At 33.1% G+C, this 22,491-nt stretch overlaps 1 protein-coding gene across 1 annotated transcript in view; it reads right to left on the minus strand.

The window, feature by feature from the left end:
* COL11A1 (collagen type XI alpha 1 chain) overlaps window positions 1-22,491 on the minus strand; it is a 208,320-nt gene that overhangs the window by 63,585 nt on the left and 122,244 nt on the right. The window contains exons 32-41 of the mRNA XM_060090201.1: window positions 20,708-20,761; window positions 20,530-20,574; window positions 20,341-20,394; window positions 20,181-20,225; window positions 16,538-16,591; window positions 10,043-10,096; window positions 5,281-5,334; window positions 2,281-2,388; window positions 1,798-1,887; window positions 1,487-1,540 (exon numbers count right to left, since the gene is read on the minus strand). Of these exons, the coding sequence (XP_059946184.1) occupies window positions 1,487-1,540; window positions 1,798-1,887; window positions 2,281-2,388; window positions 5,281-5,334; window positions 10,043-10,096; window positions 16,538-16,591; window positions 20,181-20,225; window positions 20,341-20,394; window positions 20,530-20,574; window positions 20,708-20,761 (612 nt within the window). The remainder of the gene's footprint in view (window positions 1-1,486; window positions 1,541-1,797; window positions 1,888-2,280; window positions 2,389-5,280; window positions 5,335-10,042; window positions 10,097-16,537; window positions 16,592-20,180; window positions 20,226-20,340; window positions 20,395-20,529; window positions 20,575-20,707; window positions 20,762-22,491) is intronic.

Genomic DNA, 22,491 nt, shown 5'->3' on the forward strand with positions numbered 1-22,491 from the left:
ACAGATTAAATATAATGTTAATCAATCTGCCAAAGATTATATTGCTATGTTCTCAGTATTATTTATGCTATATACACTTTACTCCAATATCAGGATGTATGATAAATTTAAATAGGTAGATATGGAATGATTATATTGACAGCACTGTGTGTGAATGTAACCAAAGTAACATAAGGAACTCACAGTCTAATGAAAGAGACAGACAACCAAATATATTCCAATGTAATTTCTAAAATGCAAATCATAACAAAGAGCACAAAGAGCAGAGAAATTTCACTAATATATGAAATGGAAGCAAATTGTCCAAAGATGACCTTATAGAGATTTTAACATTTAAGCTTGATCTCTACAGATGAGTAGGATTTTTTTCAAATAGAGAAAGGAAAAATGGGGTTTCCTGGAAGAAGAAGAAAAGTATAAAGTATATTCTCTGCAAAGTATAAAGATTGTGGTAGTATGATAAGCAAGAAATTCAGTGCATTAAATTGGGTAGAATTAGAATGTAGGCCTTAAGAAAAATAAAATAGACTATAGTGATTGAGATCAAATTTTGAAGAAACTTATAAGGAGTTTGGTTTCCAAAGACAGCATGGAACCGTGAGATATGTATAAGCAGAGGAATGGAAGAGTTAAGGTTGTGTATTAAGCTATAATTCTACAATCAGTGGGCAAAACTAACAGAAAAGGGTAAGAAAGAGAGTCAAGGAGATAAAACACTATTAAGCAAAGAGAGAAAGGAAAGAGTCTGAACAAATGTGGTGGTAGTGGAAATGAAGAAAAGGGGACGAATTAAAGAAATATTTTGGAGGTGGAACTCGTATGACTTCAATATGTTATATAAAGAAGTTGAGATGCAAGTTAAGGCAACTTTCAGCTTTTTAGATTGGTGAAATAGAATGGAGAATGAGAAGAAACCACTAAAATTGGTAGTTTGGCTCTTACTGGTAACTCCACACAGTACAGCTAAGAATGAAGGTAAATTAATGGAAAACAATGAAGGCTGTATTCTAATGCTTTCTGGGGGGTTATATGTATCTCAAGAAAATAAAAATCTGATATTTACTCATTCACCGATTATTTCATAAGGTTACATTGACTAAATAAAACAATCTAGATAATATACAAAATGGATATATGCCTTTCACACTTATGGAATTTTTTTAATGAGCATTGATAAAATTCAAGTCTCATCAAGTACTCAGAATCAGATAAGTTATGATTTATTTCCTCAGGTATTGTAAGAAGCAAGATAGCTCCTTTTACCTCCTGACAGCAGTGGTAAAATAAATATTTTCAATCATCTAAACTCTTTTGTTTCTGCACTCATTAGAGCATGCAGCTGGTAGAAACCAGGCATTGACTGATTTGATTGACATGTGTTTATTTTCTCTTCCACACACTGTGGGATCACAGCATGAGAGTAATGAAAGAAGAGCTGTGATTTGCAATCATGGATAGCATAACTATTTATTATAATCATACTTACAACTGGACCTGGTGGGCCCTGGGGACCTTCTCCTCCTTTCAGTCCAGGTGCACCCTGGGAAAAGTGAAAAGGAAAGAAAATGAATTGATGTGAATTGAATATAAATAGGAGGTGATGTATGATTGATAAAATGAGGATATTAGGAAGTGTTTCCAGGCACTAATGTATATGGCTATACGTATTATGACAACCAATGCATATGCTTACATATTTCCCTTTAATTACTCATGAATCTTTATTTAGTGGAGACCTAAAAAAATGCTTCTAATAAGCAATTTTATTCACATATTTTATTAATATGTTAATTATACCTGAGCTCCAGAAAGTCCTCTTTCACCTGGGAAACCACGTAGTCCTGCTGGTCCATCTTTCCCTGAGACACCTTGAGGACCTGGGTCACCCTAAAGAATATAATATACATCCATCATAGAGAGTAAACTCTACATGTTTCCAGAAACAAAATTGTAATTACCTCTAAACTACTGTGAGTAAAGCCTGAATACCGTTTAATGATGAAAGTATTGTGTGGAATGTCATATACATTAAAATGAACTACTATTCACAGTTGAGTGTATATAAATGGATGGTTTTATGGTCAATAGAACTAACTGTTCTTATATATTGTCCTGTCATGCCTTGAGATACAATAAACTGAATATTTTACTGACATATCTTTCTGACATTCCTTTAAATACTACACCAGCATTTAGAGAATCTGTGGACAAGTAATGAGAAGCTACAGTAAAAAGTAAATGGATATTTTCAGCCAAGAAAATTCCTTGAGCATGGTATACCTTTGCACCTTCTTTTCCTGCAGCACCAGGAAGACCTTGCTCCCCAGGAGGGCCAGGAGGACCAGGATGTCCACGTTCACCTATGGGACCAGTCTCACCAGTTGGTCCCTAAATTGGATAAACAAACTTCATTAGATTGCTCTTTTATTTTTGGCAAAGATAACACAAACCCAAAACAAATATCACTCCCTTTCACAAAGTTTTATCATTTTCAATTATTTTCATGATGTCCTACAAAACTGCATATAAAGCACTGAAAGTGAACTACCTGGTAGAAGTCTGAAAGATTATGTGTAATCTTTATTAAAATCTGAGTGTATAAGGGAAATATATAGATACATTCAAAGAGCTGTATTCTTTATTTAATACCAGATTGTTTGAGTGAGGTCAAGTATTGTTAAAAACTGTTTTTTTCACTATAATTTCATACTCTCCCCTCTTTTTTTTTTTTTTGCAGTACGCGGGTCTCTCACTGTTGTGGCCTCTCCCATTGCGGAGCACAGGCTCCAGACGTGCAGGCTCAGCGGCCATGGCTCATGGGCCCAGCCGCTCCGCGGCACGTGGGATCTTCCCGGACCTGGGCACGAACCCATCTCCCCTGCATCGGCAGGTGGACTCTCAACCACTGCGCCACCAGGGAAGCCCCCTCCCCTCTTTTTATATTAGGTGTCAAATGAGCTTTGGAGTAAAAGAGGCACTGGTACTGCTACTCAATGAATCACTGCTTGATAATAAGCTCAGGTCCCAGGGAACCCAAACAACCAAAGTGGTCCTCCTTGGAATTTCCATGATTGGAGACCTTCCAATTGTTAATCTATGTTCATTTGACAAAGTCTAGACAACGTGGCAGGGTGACCCTGAAGATCATGAGTTTGGGTTGCCAGTTCCTTTCGGCCAAAGACTATAACAAATAGCCCACTGCCTTAAACTGCTGCAAATGCCAAAGTGAAAAATGTCAGGTCACTTATGTGTCCCCTGAGTGGTGCTGGTTTGTGGTGCTATTTCAAGTGTAAACAGAGAATTGTGACCAGTTGCTCTCTATCTCCATTTAGAAAAAAGCTAAATGAAGGATTTAAGTTAAAGATATATAAAGGGAAAGTTTCCAGATGCTGAGATTGTTAAACAGTGGAATGTGTTACTGAAGTTGCTTATGGAATATCATTCTCTGTTATTTTTATAAAAATGCAACAGATTCTTACTTTTGGTCTTGGATAAAAAACACATCTGTCCTGAATTTGAGTGTACATTTCTAGGTTTAAATTCCTTTAATTATGGATTGCTGAAGGTCCCCAACTTATCATTAATGCATAAACATTTCTCCCCAAAGGAATGTTTCCTTAAACATCTGATCAGAATTTCAATAGTAAGGAATGTAGAACTGATCCTAATTTAATGGCTATCACCACTGAGACAAAAATGAGCGGTGATTCACATGACCACATAAAAAAAGGATTATCAAGTATTGCAATCAATATTGCTCCTATTAAATCACTTCCTTTGTCCTAACATGAAAATAAGGTTACATTTGAAATAAGCTATAGAATTTTCTTTCTTAAAAGGACCAATAAAGAAGATTAATCCAATGAAAATGCATATTCAATAACACACCTGTTATTTTTATGCCTTAAAGTAGGGAGACAGGAAAGAACACGGGGCTCAGAAACCAGATGTCTGCATTAGGCAGAGATGAATTTTCAAAATCGTTGAGGACCTGAAATGTTCAGTTAAGCCCCAAGAGGTTTACATTCTAGTTGGGACCCTAATTCTATTTCTGTTCATAGATAAATAACATAATAGGAATCATTCTTTCAGTTAGATTTTTTTCCACAGAAAATTGTTGTGAAGTTGTTTGGAATAAATAAGAAAACAATTATTTACAGGGTTTTTTAAAAATTAAAACTGATAAGCAGTTAAAAGGAAGGCTCAGCACACACAAAGAAATCTGCAAAAAGAACATCATGCACATTGTTTTCTTCTTTATAAAGTAGCAAACAGAAATTCCCTTGGCTCAAAAGTGTCTGAAATAAAAGGGATCAATCAACCAATCCAAGGATTCTTCATTTTTGCTTCTATCACACATATTCCTGGAAAGAAGACACAGTTTTCATTTCTCTGTGTGTGTGGTGTGTGATTGAGTTACCAAGTATTAAGAACTAATTGTAGGCTGAGAAAAGACTACTTAAAGCAATTAAATAATTAAAACACTCAATCAACTGCTCTTTTACTATAATTTGTTATTAGCAGGGGTAAAATTCCAGCTGAGTAAGCTAGATGTGTCTTGTTCATTCAATAGGCTACGCCAGAATAAAAACATTGTTTTCTATCCCTGTGAATTGTTTTCTATAAGTAGTTAATACTATAATTCAGGATACTGCATCAGTTTTTGAGATTCTTTCTGCCACCTCCCTTGAAAAAGCTACTTGTCTTTGCCATTATTTCTATATACTCAAAGGTTACACACTAATATTTTATCAATGATGGAAATCATTGTTATGAAGACAAAACTTTTAAGAAACATGTAATATAATGCAAACATTAACATTTTAGAAGAATTGTGTTAGAAGCTTTATATTTCTAATATATTATACCTCTAAATCTAATTTATACTCAGAAAACTAAAGTCATTTTATGATTTGAAATCCCCGAAAAAGATGATGGCCAATCTATTTAAAAATTATGTGGTATTTTTAGCAGATGATGCCATGATCAGGCTTTCGTGTCACGTTCATTGTGAACTTTCTGACTTAATGTCATTTATTTTATTATTTTCTTTTATTCATTCAGGCAATTGAAAAATCGCTTTAGCTAACTGATGGTTTGCTGAAGTTCATTTGGTGCAGGCAAATTATATATTTAAATGCCATCCAAAATATAAAAATACATAAATTTCAATTAAAAACTTTTCACAATAAAATGAGCAAATTTTACACAACTTAGAAAAGGTGAAAATATAAACAAGAAAATAAATCTTGTTAGGAAAATAAAGTAAATGAAACGTACCTGTGGTCCAACAACACCCCCTGGACCAGGAGGGCCGGTCTTGCCTTGAAACCCCTAAGGTAAAAAAAAATCTATAAAATTTATCCAGGACACAAAGCATAAATTAAAATTCTCTGAGACAGTTGAATAATTCACATTAAAAGAAAGTCATTTTTTGGCTAAAAATACTTTTTTTTTTTTTTTTTTTTTTTTTTTTTTTTTTTTGCGGTATGCGGGCCTCTCACTGTTGTGGCCTCCCCCGTTGCGGAGCACAGGCTCCGGACGCGCAGGCTCAGCGGCCATGGCTCACGGGCCCAGCCGCTCCGCGGCATATGGGATCCTCCCAGACCGGGGCACGAACCCGTATCCCCTGCATCGGCAGGCGGACTCTCAACCACTTGCGCCACCAGGGAGGCCCTAAAAATACTTATTTTTAAATGCCTATGAATTATTACATTCCAGTTCTTTTTATATTGAAAATTTAACATCTTCACTATTGTATACTGTAGTCCTATGATTACTTTCAATAAGCTTAAAAAAGAAAACAAGAAAATGGGCTGAAGCTGGGGCAAAAATGTGTTCTTAGCCCTCTTTCACTGTGTCAGACAACATAGAAATTTTAATCGAGAAATGTTTATGGATGAAATAAATGAGGATTTAGACATTCTTTGAAACAGTCCACTGGTTCTTTATACAGAGATAAATCTACAGTCTGTGATATTAATGTATTTCTCTTTCATGCATTCCAACAATCTCATAAAATAAACAAGATCTAAAAATAAATTTATAAAAAGACAGCTTTGCATGTTTTGTCATTATTTCAACATTTTATCAGTGTTCTTTCTTAAAACCCAAAAGAATATACTTACAAATGTACCTTGCATATAATGCAGTCATTAGAATAAAATCCAGTAGATGTGAGCACATGTACTCACTAAACAAGGCCTTTGGGCATATATTCTGGTATCTATATTTCTCTAGACTCCTGGATTATTCATTCTGCATGACTGTTATTATGATTAGCAAATTTCCTTCTCATGTGAGTTAACTGACAATTAACAGTTGGATAAAGATTCAAAATACTGACAAACCTACCAAAGAACTGAATTAAAGCAAATAGTATTTGCAAAAGTTTTATTCATTATAACATCAGATTGGAAATAAGAAAGTTAGAAAGCAAAGAGCAGAAACTAGCCCCACACTTGTATCATGAACTTCCAGATAATTGTGATTACATTATTTATAAAAACAAAACTTAAAAGCAGGAAAAGAATCTGTAATTATTTTAATTGATACCATGGGGAAAGAAAACAAATTTCTCCTATTTTTAAAGTACATTAATTCTTTTTTTTTTTTTTTTGGACTTGAGGACACGGAGTGATGAGAGGGGGAAGCTGGGGCGAAGTGAGAGTAGCATCGACATGTGGGAAGCAGCAGCATAGCACAGGGAGATCAACTCGGTGCTTTGCGATGACATAGAGGGGTGGGATAGGGAGGGTGGGAGGGAGGCTTAACAGGGAGGGGATATGGGGACATATGTATGCATATGGCTGATTTACTTTGGTGTACAACAGAAACTAACACAGTATTGTGAAGCAATTATACTCCAATAAAGATCTATTTAAAAATACACTATTTCTTAAGACCATCAGGTTTCCACTTGAGTTATCAATAAAAACAGCAAAGTGAATCAATTCAAGGGAAATATATTATAGCATTTACTTAGCTTGACTGCTTAATTTTAACTTTTCAGGAACTTAATGGTGTGGAAATTTGTACCCACATATGTAAGCATATATATATACATAATTTTTTTTTCTTTTTCACTGAGAGATAACAGCTCTTAGTGCTGCTACTCTTATTATTTGCTTACAGCATTTAGTCCCACATCCTAGCTACTCCTTAGATGATCTCAATAACTTCCATGATCACAACTATTATCAATGCCTTCTTATGCTTTTTCATCAGCTTAACATTCTCAAAATTGTTCTCACTAAATGAATCCTCTCCTTTGATTTTCCACCTCTGTTCTCTCCCTTTATTAACAAAGTGACTTCAGATCCCAGACTTTCCTCAGGTCCTCAAGCTCAGTCATTTAATCCTACCATGTCATCTCAGAAAATCTAAAATCCAGCTTCTTCTCTCTTGCCGAGTAGACCTGTCTTATTTGAACTATACTCGTCACTTTCCTTGACCGCTACAGGTTTTCAAGTCAGGTTCACTCACCTGTCCACTTGTTATCATGCCACAAAAGCAAATCTATTCAGCTCATTGCTAAGCATATGTCATGAAATATCCATTACCAAGTCTACACAATCTCAACTTTCCCTAAACAGCCGTGCACCACATGTTTGCATAATCTGTTCCCTCTGTCTGGATCACCTTTTGCCCAATTTCTAATCACAGAGTTTGACGTAAAAATGTAAGTGCAATCAGGACTTTAAAAAATTAGTCTTATAAAGTTTTTTCCTTAGTAACTGTGAGAGCAAGAATAGCAGATGAAATTGATCACAATAATAATTAATTATGAAAATTAACTGATTAAAAATAAATGCTTAACTGAGGAAAATCTGTGAAAAATTTGCCAACCAGACTTGTACTCATATGTTCTAAGAGAATGCTAGTACCTCTGAGTGAAAAACAGATTTGGAAGGAGCTGGAAAACAGCATTGACCATACGCCTGCTCATTCAAAACATTCAGAGTTTTGCAAGTATCTTATAAATCTGACACTGAGGATCTTACAAATGAACTATGTACAAGAAAACGTTTATAGATCAGAATGGAGTGTGATTATTCTAATACTGTCATGTAATAAGACTTTCCTTGCCATTTAATTTTAGGATAATAAGTTAAATTATGTTTTTCAAAATCCCAAAAAACAGAAGTTAATTTGATACATGAGTAATAAAAATGGAACTCCTATTCTGATCACATCTACAGTCAAAGCATGACCTAGCACTGTGTTTCTGAGACAAACGTGGGTTGTTTCAGTTTAATAAAGACTATCTCTAATTATTCCTAGTGGTCTTAAAAAAGCTTTAAATTGTAAGATGTCAGAATGAACCTTCAATTCAAGGATTTCTGAATGGGGACAAATCTCAAATATAATAAAATACTTTCTTCTTTAAAAAAAGGAAACATATATATCAAAATATAGTTGCCCTAGATTCTGACTCTTGGACAAGACAATCTTTTAAATCACAGTCAACACAGAACAAGGTGAGAAAGAAAGACTCCTGGTGATAGGGTGACTCACTATTGTCCTTAAAGTGGATTTGAAATCAGGAATACAATTTTCCAGACATAATTCTAGTTGTTGTTTACAAGAAACTACTAGATGAGAATATCCATCTTAGAAACATTAGTTAATATGCTAGCTTTCCATTTTAACTTTAAAGGTTATATATAATATGGTTATTTTGGATAGAAGCAGAAGCTCTTGATTAAATTAAAGTCAAAAGAGATTTTATAATGATAATTCTCTAGGAATCCCTTCCTCAAAAGACATTTTGGAAATATTTGAGAGGTATTCCCAAGAAGCTATACCATGATTTAGTTAAAAATGATTGACTGTAATATTTGAATGAGAATGCATTTGCAAATTTGAATGTGGATTATCCTTTAGAGAGTTTATTTCTTGTTCATCATGGAGATGTCTTTCCCAAGAGGAAATCCAAACAATTTTACTCTTTGGTCTCACTAAAATCATTCTTGATTTTGCTTTTGTAATCCAAGACTTTGAAGTTTACAATCTGACTAAAACTAAGAAGTCATTACACTAAGAATTGTCACTTGGTGAGCAAAACAGGAATTGGCTGCTGCTGCCAGATTGTTTATCCTATGTAGAAAATCATCATGTTTTCAAATCTGTTATCCAGTATTTCTATTGAACCCCAAATATGCATTCATGCTGGCAGAATATCCTAAGATAATTTTGAGCCACACAGTCAAAGGTAGTCTGTGTTGTGGTTTCCTTAAGAAATGTGGATAAAATTAATCAATGTTAGGAACCAAGAATTGATTCCAAGGAAACATGCTAATCCATGGTGATTTCTTATTAGACTACCACCCCACTGCAACAGTCAGATACAAAATTTTGTTAACAGTGGCAGAATAAATAAACAAAACCGCCAGGATTCTTAAACCATAGTTGAGCTGCCAGTTTCCCTGCTGTCCACCTCTGTTATACACATAACTTGTTCAGAGAATGTATTTAACGTTATATTCCCTATAATTTAAGTTACATTTTTTTCCATTTCCATTTCTTACTTGAGAGGAGAGAATGCATTTGACATAGTTCTACACCAATTACAGCCTTACAGTTCCAACAGCGGGAAATATTTCATCCCTTAATTCTGGATAGAATAATATATTATCTGCACAGTTTATTGTAATGTATCTCCTTTAGAGAGTGGAAAGGTGAAAGGGTATGGTGGAATATATCTGTAACAAACACTTATGTGAAAGGGTTAAGGCTGACAACCTTGTAGAGGTATCCAAAAGACAGTGAGGTCTTTTCCATCAGCTTATCCCTAAAGTGCTGTTATTGAAAATAAGGAAAATCAAGTAACATCCATGTCCTCAAGTATATTTATTTAAATGTTTAGATATAAACATAGGTCTATTTATGTATTTCAAATATATTTTTAAAAGATTAAATAGAATTAATTTCACCATTGTCCTTAACCTGGTAATTGACTTGTTAATAATAAAGTATCTTTCTGTGAAATGATGAAGTGCTTGAGACAGAAAATTTGAATCAGAAGACTGGGGTCACTTACAGTCTCTCCACGTTGCCCAGGGTGTCCTGGCAGGCCATCCTTTCCAGGTGGTCCCTGAAATCACAAATATTAAACATCAAATGTCATAAATATTTCTTGAATTATTTACAATCTAAATACATGTTAGGCAATTTTCTTATATCTTCATTAGATATCTTATTTTGGTGTTCTATTGACTTCATATACGGTAGAATGTGTATATATCTTTTTTTGTGTGTGTGGTACGCGGGCCCCTCACTGTTGTGGCCCCTCAGTTGCGGAGCACAGGCTCCGGACGCACAGGTTCAGTGGCCACGGCTCACTGGTCCAGCCGCTCCATGGCATGTGGGATCTTCCTGGACCGGGGCACGAACCCGCGTCCCCTGCATCGGCAGGCGGATTCCCAACCACTGCGCCACCAGGGAAGCCCCTGTATATATCTTTTTAGCATATCTATAGCTATAAGTGAGACCAGGAGAAAATTGTACAACTGTAATCTGAATATTTTACATTTAAATTTCATTAGCATCTTTCTTCTCAAAAAGCATATTCATATTGGTTTGTATTTTTATTTTTGTAAAAATGTTAGTTCCTCAGTACTTGACAAATGAATATTTTTCCCTCTTTTTGGTGATGTGTTCCTAATACAATTTCTTGTGCACTGAGAGTTGGATACCAGAGATAGATAGTGTCCTCTAGTGGTGGCCTGAGCTTCTAACTGACAAGAATGTGAAAGAAATACAAACTTATAAACAATGGCATTTTACTTCCCAGTTGCTTCAAGTAAAGGAAACAAGGTGCAAGGCTCAATTTTAGAAGTCATCAGGACAAATTTTTCCCAGCAGCTTTTCTTAAATACCCTCTTGGAAGCATAATGTTTATTAAACACTGGAGAGCACATCTACTATGTTATCACTTTGAGTAAAAGATGCTGTCTTTGTCATGACTGAAAAAATAAATGAAGCCATTAACTAAGTACTTAAAGTAAACAACTCTGTGAGGTTCTTATGTTTTAGGTACTTAGTAGAAATAGATTGCTTCTTTAGACTGCATTATGGATTATTCATCCTACTCAGAAACTATTAAGCACCAAGTTCAATTTTCAAAACATGTATAATAAGTATAGGCAGAGATATTTTTAGGTGAGAATGTCTGGATAAACGAAGAGAAATGATCACTGTAATAACATTTTTAATGATAACAGGTATACCTCTCACAGTATGTTAATTATTTGAATAAACCTACTTATTTATTTAAAAATACATTATTTACATAAAGCTATTTTCAAATGTCGATTCTTTGTAAAAAGTATTTCAAAATAAGATCATTTTCACAGATAGCTTTTTTCCCACTGGAATAAGACTTTTTCTAGCTTGGTTATAACATTTCAGTGGAAAGCCTTGCCGACAGTGACTAGTACCAGCTCTGCTTCCTGATTGCATCTTTATTGACACGCTGGTTAAATTACCAGCTCTAATTAAAGCCTGTTATGATATTTCACAAGATCATAGCTTCCTCAGTGATTTGTTCATATTTTCCAGGATGATCTCAATGATTCTATTCCCATCCACCCAAAGGACCAAAGCTGGAATGTTTTTAACCAAGTCCCCAAAATGTTCTTGGATATCATCTACCCATCTCTTCTTTCAAAAACATATATTACATACTTCTGTATTAGGCATTAGATGTATGGATCTCAGTTTAGAGGTGAGACATAAATAAGTAGTTGATTGCTAGTGGACCTCATCTAGGTTCAGTATTTCAAAATAGTAAATAAAAACAAATCCTGTACTCTATCACTATTTTGATACATATGGGAATAAACATGCCATTAATTGAGGGCAGTAGTAAAAGTTTTAACTAAAATTATAGAGGGCGACAGTTAAAGGGTAATAAACATGAGTCAGGTGTTTTTTTTTCCACCGCGCTAAAGTGCATCTCAAATGATGAGTTTTGCAATCAGTATAAGCCAGTTACATGTTTTTTAGCAAATCCGTAAATATAAAAGTTAAATATCTTCTTATGTTTGCTGGTGTGAAAAGTACAGATTACACTTTTATTGCAAAATATTATAACTCTTTAAAACAGTGATCTTACGTCTAAAAAATGTCACATGGGATGAATGCAACATGATGTTTAATGGCTTTCCTAGATATCCTATGGGAGCAGTGTAAGTAGACTATATAAAGAATTCATACCATCATCATTTTTCTTAAGTATTTATTCCTAATATTAAGTGATTGATCCTAAGTATTTTTTTTTTTTTTTTTTTTTTTTTTTTTGTGGTACGCAGGCCTCTCACTGTTGTGGCCTCTCCTGCTGGCGAGCACAGGCTCTGGACGCGCAGGCTCAGCGGCCATGGCTCAGGGGCCCAGCCGCGCCATGGCATGTGGGATCTTCCTGGACTGGGGCACGAACCCGTGTCCCCTGCATCGGCAGGCGGACTCTCAACCACTGCGCCACCAGGGAAGCCCAATCTTAAGTAATTATAATGGCCTCACACTACTATCCAATAAAATAAGCATATTAATTACCAAATAATTTCATGGCATTAATTTAAATATAATAATTTTTTTGATCAAAGTAAACTGCCCCTTTAATATTGTTGGTGAAGAGTAGTGACAACAAATTCATCTAAATGGGGGGAGGGTACATATACAGCAAAGCAATCTGTGAAATGACACTTATAAATAAATGTTAAGATGTTTTTCACTTCACACTGGCACTGAGTTTTGACTTTTCTCTAAATAGAATGTATCTTACAGTAGGCATGTTATAAATCCTAATCACCTAAATTAATTTTTTTAATTAGAATAACTATATGCTGACACTGGCATGAGATTAACAGACTCTAAACATGAACATTCTAAGTGCTTAATCCATACTCCACATGTGTCTGCGTGAATATATATATTTTTTCATTTATTTTTCATGTACATATCTAACATATATATATATATATTTCCTGATTACAATGAAAATGAATCAATTAATTTGAAGGAAGAGGAACTTGGTTCTATCCCTTTACCTGAATCCCTCCTTCTAAATATCAAAGAAATGAAGACAGTTCTTTCCTATATGTCATAAAACTACATAGCAGAGAAATAATAGGTACTCTTATTTCATTCACTAATGTTTAATTTGTCAGAGAAATAGAGTATAAAACTCATTTTGTTTAGCAGTGAAAGCAATGTTCCTTAACAGTGTCATGTCTTTCCAAGCAGACTACATGTTTCTCAAGCGTAGGCATTTATTATACTTCTAATACTCCTTAGAGACAAAATGCATGCATGATCAATGGCTCAAAACTTGTTGAAAGATACGTGACAGAATGGACTGAAAAAGTTTGAGGAAAAAATGGCTTTCTTGACAATAAAATTATATTACATGAGGGAAACTTCTTAACAATTTGTACAAATACAAATGGTATGATAATGTTGAAGTTACACATATCACTGGATTTTATGTTGCTAAACAATGATCTATGCACATGACTTCAAAATACTTATGAAAGAATCTTATGTGCAAAATCATTTTTGCAACAGTATTTTCACTCCTCTGTATGTGCAACTTTTCATGACTTAATATTACATTTGGAACAAAACTGAAATAGTGAGTAAACAATATTATATGCAGACAGTATCTATATTATCCTTTGTTTAATACTAGCTATTTGTATTAATCCTTTCATAACACAATAATATAGATAACAAGTTTTCTTGATATGTTTGCTGTAATAGAGCAAGACTGTTAGTGATAAAAATAATATTTTAAACACAGTGTCTAAAATTATTTTAAAAAGTAAGGGAGTTTCAGCATTTAAGTCAGTATTTCACACAATAAATAATTCATTTTTCAAATATGTGGCTAAAATCACATTTGAAAGTAATCAGAGAAAGAGGGGGTTTTTCTAACTCAATATAAAAATATTGGAGAACAAGAGTTCCCTGGTGGCACAGTGGTTAAGAATCCGCCTGCCAATGCAGGGGACACGGGTTCCATCCTGGTCCGGGAAGATCCTACATGCCGTGGAGCAACTAAGCCCATGCGCCACAACTACTGAGCCTACACTCTAGTGCCCATGAGCCACAACTATTGAAACCCTCACACCTAGAGCCCATGCTCTGCAACAAGAGAAGCCACCGCAGTGAGAAGCCCATGCACCACAATGAAAAGTAGCCCCTGCTGGCCACAACTAGAGAAAGCCTGCACACAGCAACGAAGACCCAATGTAGAAAAAAAATAATTAATTAATTAATTTAAAAAATTGGAGAATATATTTATTTACTTATAAATGATTTTCAACATGTTTAAAAATATAATCATTTGTAACATTTATTTAAATTTCTAACATCTTAATTTATAATTTTCTGAATCGTTCATTTATGCAAGATTGTTACTGGACTATATTTGACTAACTATAATTATTTATATTATATATAATTATTAGAAATGAGAACATTGGGAAGTACAATTTTTGAAATATTGGCATATATAAAAATCCTCACATAACTTCCTCTCACAAGGTCCATGTTGTTTTGCCAAAAAGATTCAGTTCAACAGATGTAGAAAACAAACTTATGGTTACCAGGGGAGAAGGAGGGAGGAGAATTAAAATGGAAGAGTGGCATTGACATATACACACTACTATACATAAAATAGATAACTAATAAGCACTTACTATATAGCACAGGGAACTCTACTCAATACTCTGTAATGGTCTATATGGGAAAATAATCTAAAAAAGATTGGATATATGTATATGTATAACTGATTCACTTTGCTGTACACCTGAAACTAACACAACATTGTAAATCAACTATTCTCTAATAAAAATTTAAAAAAAGGATTCAGTTCAAATATCAGTTTAAAATATTCAGCCAAAAATCTATATCAATGTGCTGCTAAGTGAAAATAACCAGGATGTGAGTAAAACTGCCAGTAGGAATTAGTTATTGGTATTATTACATTGAGAAAACATTTGGTTCTCAAATCACTGACTGCAAATTTTAACTATACTTAGTTTCCTACAGCGTAGATAATATTCAAACTATGTTGGTCTTATTCTCAGCCAAAACTTCTTTGAACTTTGTTATTCGAAGTACGGCCCATTGACCACTGGAATTGGCATCATCTAGACATTTGCCAGTAACGTCAAGTCTCAAGACCCATCCCAGACCTACTGAATTAAAATCTACATTTTTAACAAAATACCAACATGATTTATATGCACATTAAAGTTTGAATAGCATTGTCTACTCTGGACTAGAACAGTGGTTCACAAGCATTAGCATGCATCAGAACTATGTAGAGAGTTCGTTAAGACACAGACTGGGCCCCTCTCATAGAGTTCTGATTAGGTGAGTGAGGTGGAGACAAGACGTTGCATTTCTAACAAATTGCAAGTGCTGCTGATCTTCTGGCCCAGGGACCACACTGTGATAACAATTTCCTTAGACAGGTGGGTGCTATGGTTTGAAAATCTGTGTCCCCTTGAAATTCAGATGTTGAAATCCTAACCCTCGAAGGTGATGCTATTAGTAGATGGGACTTTTAGGCAGTGCTTATGTCACCTTCATGGAACCTTCATGAATGGAACTAGTGAGTTATAAAAGAGGTTCCAGAGAGTAGACAATGAAAAGTCTGCTACCCGAAAGAGGGTCTTCACCTCACTATGCTGGGATGATGATCTTGGACTTCCAGCCTTCAGAACTCTAACAAATAGATTCTACTGTTTATACACTACACAATCTGTGGGTTTTTTTTGTTGTTGTTATAGCAGCTGGTATGGACTAAGACAGTAAGTTGATTCTAAATCATAAATAAACTGAATAGGTTGCCAAAAAAAAGAGAGAGAGAGAGGATAAAAAGCATCTGAGCACTGAGCATGTCTTATATTCCCATGAATATTTGTGTGAAAGTAAAAGATTTCAATTAACTTTGTGAAAATATTTGATGAAGATATTCTACAGACTCTGGTTCTAAACAAATTTTATAAAAAGGAAATGATTCATGAAGGGTTATCATTACATTTTCTAAGAAAAATACATTATAGAGGCAAAAATAGTAAATACAAATAAATAGATCTTAATGTGATATAAATAATGTCAGAATGTTGGAGGATGTTTAGGAAGTGACATTTTGAAGAAGGATACATTGGATAATGGAAGCTAAAAAAGAAATTGATACACAAAATATTTAAGATTCAGTAATGATTTTTAATGCTGTCAATAATATTCATTGCAGTAGAAGAGTAGTTGAGAATAATATTCATGTTTTAGTTTTGATATACTTTGAAGGAATATTTAATAAGATATATTTAAATTAGATTCAGAAACATTTGATAAACTTCACAAGCTGGAAATACATACTCTGGCATTATTAAGCACAATTTTGTTTTTATAGGAATTTTTATCCATATTTGTATCCAGATATTATTTAATATAAAAGGTATGACTTTCAAAATTTGACAACACTGTCAAATGAAGAAAGAGAAAGAAAAACCATGACACTTACAGGAGGGCCTTTTGGTCCAGGGAATCCAACTGGACCTTGAGGTCCTTGAGGACCCTGAAGAGAAAAAGCAGTGGGGAAATTTAAGAATATACCTTATAAGGCATATCTTTGCACGTTGCAGTTTATTTCTACAGATAAAGAACAATATAAAATACAGCTTCTTTACCATAGTGGCAGAACTATTGCATTACAACAAGATAGTCTACGGTAATTTAAAAGCAAAATGGATGATCTTCCACACGATTCACTACTCAAAACTGCACATCACATCAATGGTCTTAGCTGAAGAACACTGTAAATATTTAGAATTCATATTAAAAGTGAATAGAACATGGATGTATCAGGAACCCTGTAGATAATCTACTTTCAACACTGGCTACAAACATCCATAAATGGAGGATATTTCAAGTCCATAGCCCCCAAAAAGAAAAATTATTTTTAGAATTGATTCTATAAATGTTCTGACTCTACAGTCATACAAAATTAAAAGAAAAAAATAAGTGACTATCTCAAAAAGACCATAGAGGATACTTTTAACTAATCTCTATATTTAAAACGTATTTATTTCTGAGGATGTCACTATCTCATTTTACTCATGTATAAACTTCTTTTGTAGATAAGATGAAAAGAACATTATTATATAGTTATTCTCATTAACATTAAATCCAAATATACATTTATAATATTGCTTTTGATTTGATGCTTAATTAACTATTATTCAACAGTTAGATTTACATATCTTTAAAAGGCATAAATTAGACCCTATTACAAGGACTACACTGGTTGCAGCAAAAGGATGGTGAAAGATAATCCTTTATATGACCAGAATGATAATTATATTCCTAAAAGGAATATATATAAAATGGAACATAATATAAATAAAATTTCTTAAGTAATAAAATTAGGTTAGGATTTATTTATACTTAAATAAAAAATAAAGTTTACTAAAGTTGATCTTTAATATAATATACTCTCTTCAATTTATCAATTTAGCCTTCCCACAGGAAATTTCATTACCATTCTCAAGCCAATGCTAGTTCAGAAATCAGAACAAATTATTGCTGTTACCAACATCTTATCTTAAACTCAAAAAGAAACTTCAAAGTTAGATATGTCATTAAAATAAAAGATATCTCATGTAATTACCAAAAACACTGGGAAAATATTTGGAACTTAGAAATTTTGGTACTCTCATTAAAATATAAAACTATCATTCTTAAATACCTATCATAATAGCAATTAAAATATAAAACTATCATTCTTAAATATCTATCATAATAGCAAGAAAATTATAAACCAAAAACCATTTTAAATTAAAAAATTTAAATATAGTATTCCTTTAGGTTATATAGTAAGCTCTACTATCTTAATTTCATAAATTGTCATTTCTTTACTTTTAGTTTTTTGCTCCTTTTCAAAATAAAATTTTATTTTGAATTTAAATTTCTTTAAGAAAAATTTCACAAATCACTTCTCCAGAGAAAATAAAGAAGAAAAAGTGGGTCTTTCTACATACAATTACACAAAAACACGTTGACACATTCTCTTTGTATTAATCAAAATAGTTTCCAGGTGAGGTAGAAATTACGTAAGTACTCAGTGTGTAAAGATAATGTTGGAACCCAATTAGTGTTGTCAGATAAAATACCAAATGTTTAATGAAATTTAAATTTTAGATAAATAATGAATAATTTTAATGTCCCAAATATTGCAAGGAACATATTATGCCACAAATTATTCATTGTTTACTTAAAATTCAGTTTATTTGGGTGTCTTAGTTGTTTTGTTTTTATTTTGTTTTGTTTTGTTTTTGCTAAATCTAATCATCTTAGACCCAAGTAAAAGCTGTATTAACAAAGTCTTTAATAGCAGGCATCCATGCTCTGCAAATCATGAGTATGAGGGATCATATTACCTTGTAGAATATCCTAGTGGGTGTTTATATATATAATATATATTATTTTTACATATAATACTATATATATATATATATATATATATATACACACACACACATAAATATATTTTTAAAGAAGATCATTGAAATGAGCAAAATGTTATTTTTCATTTCTAATCCAATGGTACTACAAAATTCTCTCCGTAAACCTCTCAAGTCATATAGTTTGAAGAAAACATTTTTGTGATATTACTTTCATTGTTCTTCAACTGTGTGCCTAAGACATAACAAATAGTTCATGATACTTAAAAGTCTTTAAAGAAAATGAGGATATATTAGATAGAAAATGTCTGATCAACTACACAGAACACAAGAAATATATTCTGTATACTTAAAACATGTATAAAAGTTTCTTGAAAATGGTTTCAAGCTTACTTAAAACATTTATTTTGAAATGAACCTTACTTTGATCCTCAGAAAATACTTTTCTTAATCTGAAAGTGTCTTTACAATTACAAGTGATCATGTTCTTGGGTTACACTGTTGTGTCCCAAAATAAAATCATAAAGATTTATAGTTGATCATGAAATTTTGGAATGTATAAACAAAATATGTAAAAGAGAATAGTTTGTGCTTTACAGACAAAACTCTTAGTTATGCTACAATTTGTTAAATGGTTCTAATCCATTTAATGATTTAGCCATTTTAATTAATTTAGCTTGTATATTCTTATTAAAGACATAAAATATGTTTTTGACATAAAATATTTCAAATGTATTGTTTTATTTATGAAGTCAAAATGTACAGGATGAACTTAATTTTGGAATAGCTCATCAAGAGTGAGAAACATTTAATAGAAAGTTAAGTTAATTAAATTTGAACCAAAGATTTGAAAAAACTGGAATTAAATGTTTATTCTTGAGTCCAATCTAGTGACTTTTCTGTCACAAGTAGAAAGTTTATTTTTTAAAAAATTACTTATTCTCAGTTTTAAGTTATACATCAGAGGGTATTTCTGTGTTACTTTTTGTGAAACATCTATTATAAATTTCAATAATATAAAAATGTATAGTATTAAAATTATAGAATATTAAGTCATGATCTAATTTGTCAGTAATACAGAATATTTAAAATTCTTTCAAAATGATAGCTTTTAAAAAATCTGGCTACAAAAAATGCTATATTTTGCCAAAAAACAACAACAACAAAAATAAAGGGCATGCTTACTTATGTGTATTTAGCTTTATTTTATACCAATTGAAAATCAAATTACTAAATAGTTTTCCTATTTACTGGAATAGATGTTTTATCTTGATTTGAATGCATATTGATTGTGACTTAATGGCTACTGGTAGCTTGCATTTTACCAGCATAAAGCTGCTGCCAGCTCCAGGAGCAAAGTGAGTATCAGTATGGAAATCAAGAGGAGTGGAGGAGAAGGCATAGGTGTTACATGTGTATTTAAAAGAAAACAATTATTTTTTTAAAAAAAGTTGATATCCTAGGCCAATTAGACATATAATTTCTCTCATTTCTATAACAAAATTAATAGCACATAATTGATTAAGCTTTTTTTAGGAAAGTAAATTAAAGAATAGGAATTTTTTAAACTCTGACTAAATTTTGTGGATGACTGTGTAGATGTATTTGAAGAAACATGTAATTGTAACTTTTCCCAGAAATTTAAACATTTGCAACATACTAATATTTACTTTATATGATATGACATGACTGTATTGTACTTACTCTTTCACCAGGAGGGCCAGGAGGACCATCACCGCCTGAAGTGCCCTGGCAACAACAACACAAAAACCGGAAAAAATCAGTTTAGATTCCTTCTGTTAACATCCATCCTCTGGAAGAGGAACTTACAGGAAAGCCCAAATGGAACAAGTGCTGAGGATACCTTTGGACCAGGTTTCCCAGTGGGACCTCTCGCACCTCTTGAACCTCGAGGACCCTGTACATAAGAGCAAAGATGAAATTGATCTAGTTCCAAGCAGATCTAAAGGCACGGGATCAGTTTTTATTTCTGAAGAAAATAGGAGAGTTAGATGAAAAATGAAAATCATTATTTTAAAATCAAGGTACTTACCGTTGGACCACGTTGACCCCGAGGGCCTGGTTTGCCAGCTACACCCTGCCAAACACAGTTCAAACAGTTTCAATACACAGTATATCACAATAAATTGTGAGTCTGGTGCTGAGAGATAGGTACTCATGTAAGAACATTTATATTAGATAGTCCAGAACAATATACTTGTATATCATACCCGGGCACCTTTCTCTCCATTGGCACCTGGAAACCCAGGAAATCCAGTGGAACCCTACAAAAATAAAAATAATAAACAATGAGTACAGTTACTAACATTTTTAGCCACAAGCTGAAAGTCTTTTGGAACACAAAGATTCTCACAAGCTGGTAGCATTCAAATCAAAAATATAATGTAAGATACCATACAACCTCCATTCATGTATTTAAAAATGAACTTACAGTGACACCTGAAATCCTGGAAGCATTGAAAACGTGAATTGATAAAACATTTTAGTTTTTAACTTTAAGGAAATTAATTAATCAAATATATCATTTCTCATATTAGTAAATAGCAATTAAAGGGTATTTCATATAAAATAAATGTTTTAAATAAATTTTTGACTTATAATTCTACATACTTGCTTCAACTCTGAAAAAAATTATTTTTCACAAGCATGAATAATCAAATATTAAAATAGGAATGAATTTTATAAAATATTTTTCCTGAATTAACATTATTGTATTCCTATCACTTTTTAGTTGAGTATTTTACACCTTTAGAACTGGGTCAAATCATAAAGACTAAAAATTTTCTTCCATCTTTTCTGTTTGATGTTTGAATGTGGTTAGATCTAACTGAGACTCTAAGTCAGACAGTTCAACATTAGAATTTGTCTGTGGGATTCCGAAGACATAAATTCAAGACTTATGTTTGTCATGCATTCACCTAAGTAATTGGGTACATTACTATAGTATAATAATGAGTACAGTTTTTTCTTCTACAAAATGAGAGCAATCATCTGCATCTTACAGGTACTTTGAAATTTACAGGAAATCGGAATAAAGGAAAACAAGGTATAAAAATGATAACGATAGCTAACAATAAATAATGATTATTTAAAGATGTAATAAGTACTGTAAAAGCATTATGTAATTTAATCCACAAACAGCTACATTTTACAAATGGAATAAGATTCCCCTATTTTACCTTGTACATATGTCCAGATTTTCATCTGCTGAGAGATTCCTTTGAACATGACTGTGATTGGTTTGCCTCGTCATTGTATCATGAAATAGAGTAGATTAGGGTTCAATGCTTGCTCCTCAACTTACCAATAACTATGAGACCCCGGGAGGGGTGGACTGGGGGAGCTTCCAAACACTATTTTCCTATTCTGACTAGTGTATGGATTAAATGCAATAATGTGTAAAGAGTAGCAAAGAGTAGTAGACATGCAGATTTTACACACTTCTCCATGCATTGAGGAAGATGTAACAAAGCTTCTTTGACTTGAATACATCTTTGTGTTTAGTTTTGTTTGTTTGTCTGTTATTGATTTACAATGTTGTATTAGTTTCAGGTATAAAGTGAATCAGTTACACATATGTATGTCTGTATTCTTTATTCAGATTCTTTTCATTACAAGTTTTTACAATATATTGAACATAGTTCCCTGTGCTATACAGTAGGTCCTTGTTGTTTATCTATTTTACATGTAGTAGTGTGTATCTCTTAATCCCAAACTCCTGATTTATCCCTCCCTCTCCGTTTCACCTTTGGTAACCATAAGTTTGCTTCCTATGCCTGTGAGTCTATTTCAGTTTACAGTCATTTGGATTGAACTAACCTAAAGTAATCCTTCTCCAAGTGATAAATGCGTCCTCTGTACCAGAATAATCTGGAGTGACTGCCAAAAGTGCGGACTGTCAAATCCCACTGCAGACATACTGAGACAGACTCTCTGGCATTGCATTCCTGGACCCTGAAACTGCCTCAGGTGATACATACAGAATGGACGTTAT

This window comes from Mesoplodon densirostris, chromosome 2 (assembly GCF_025265405.1).
Source record: "Mesoplodon densirostris isolate mMesDen1 chromosome 2, mMesDen1 primary haplotype, whole genome shotgun sequence".
NCBI classification, from domain to species: Eukaryota; Metazoa; Chordata; class Mammalia; order Artiodactyla; family Ziphiidae; genus Mesoplodon; species Mesoplodon densirostris.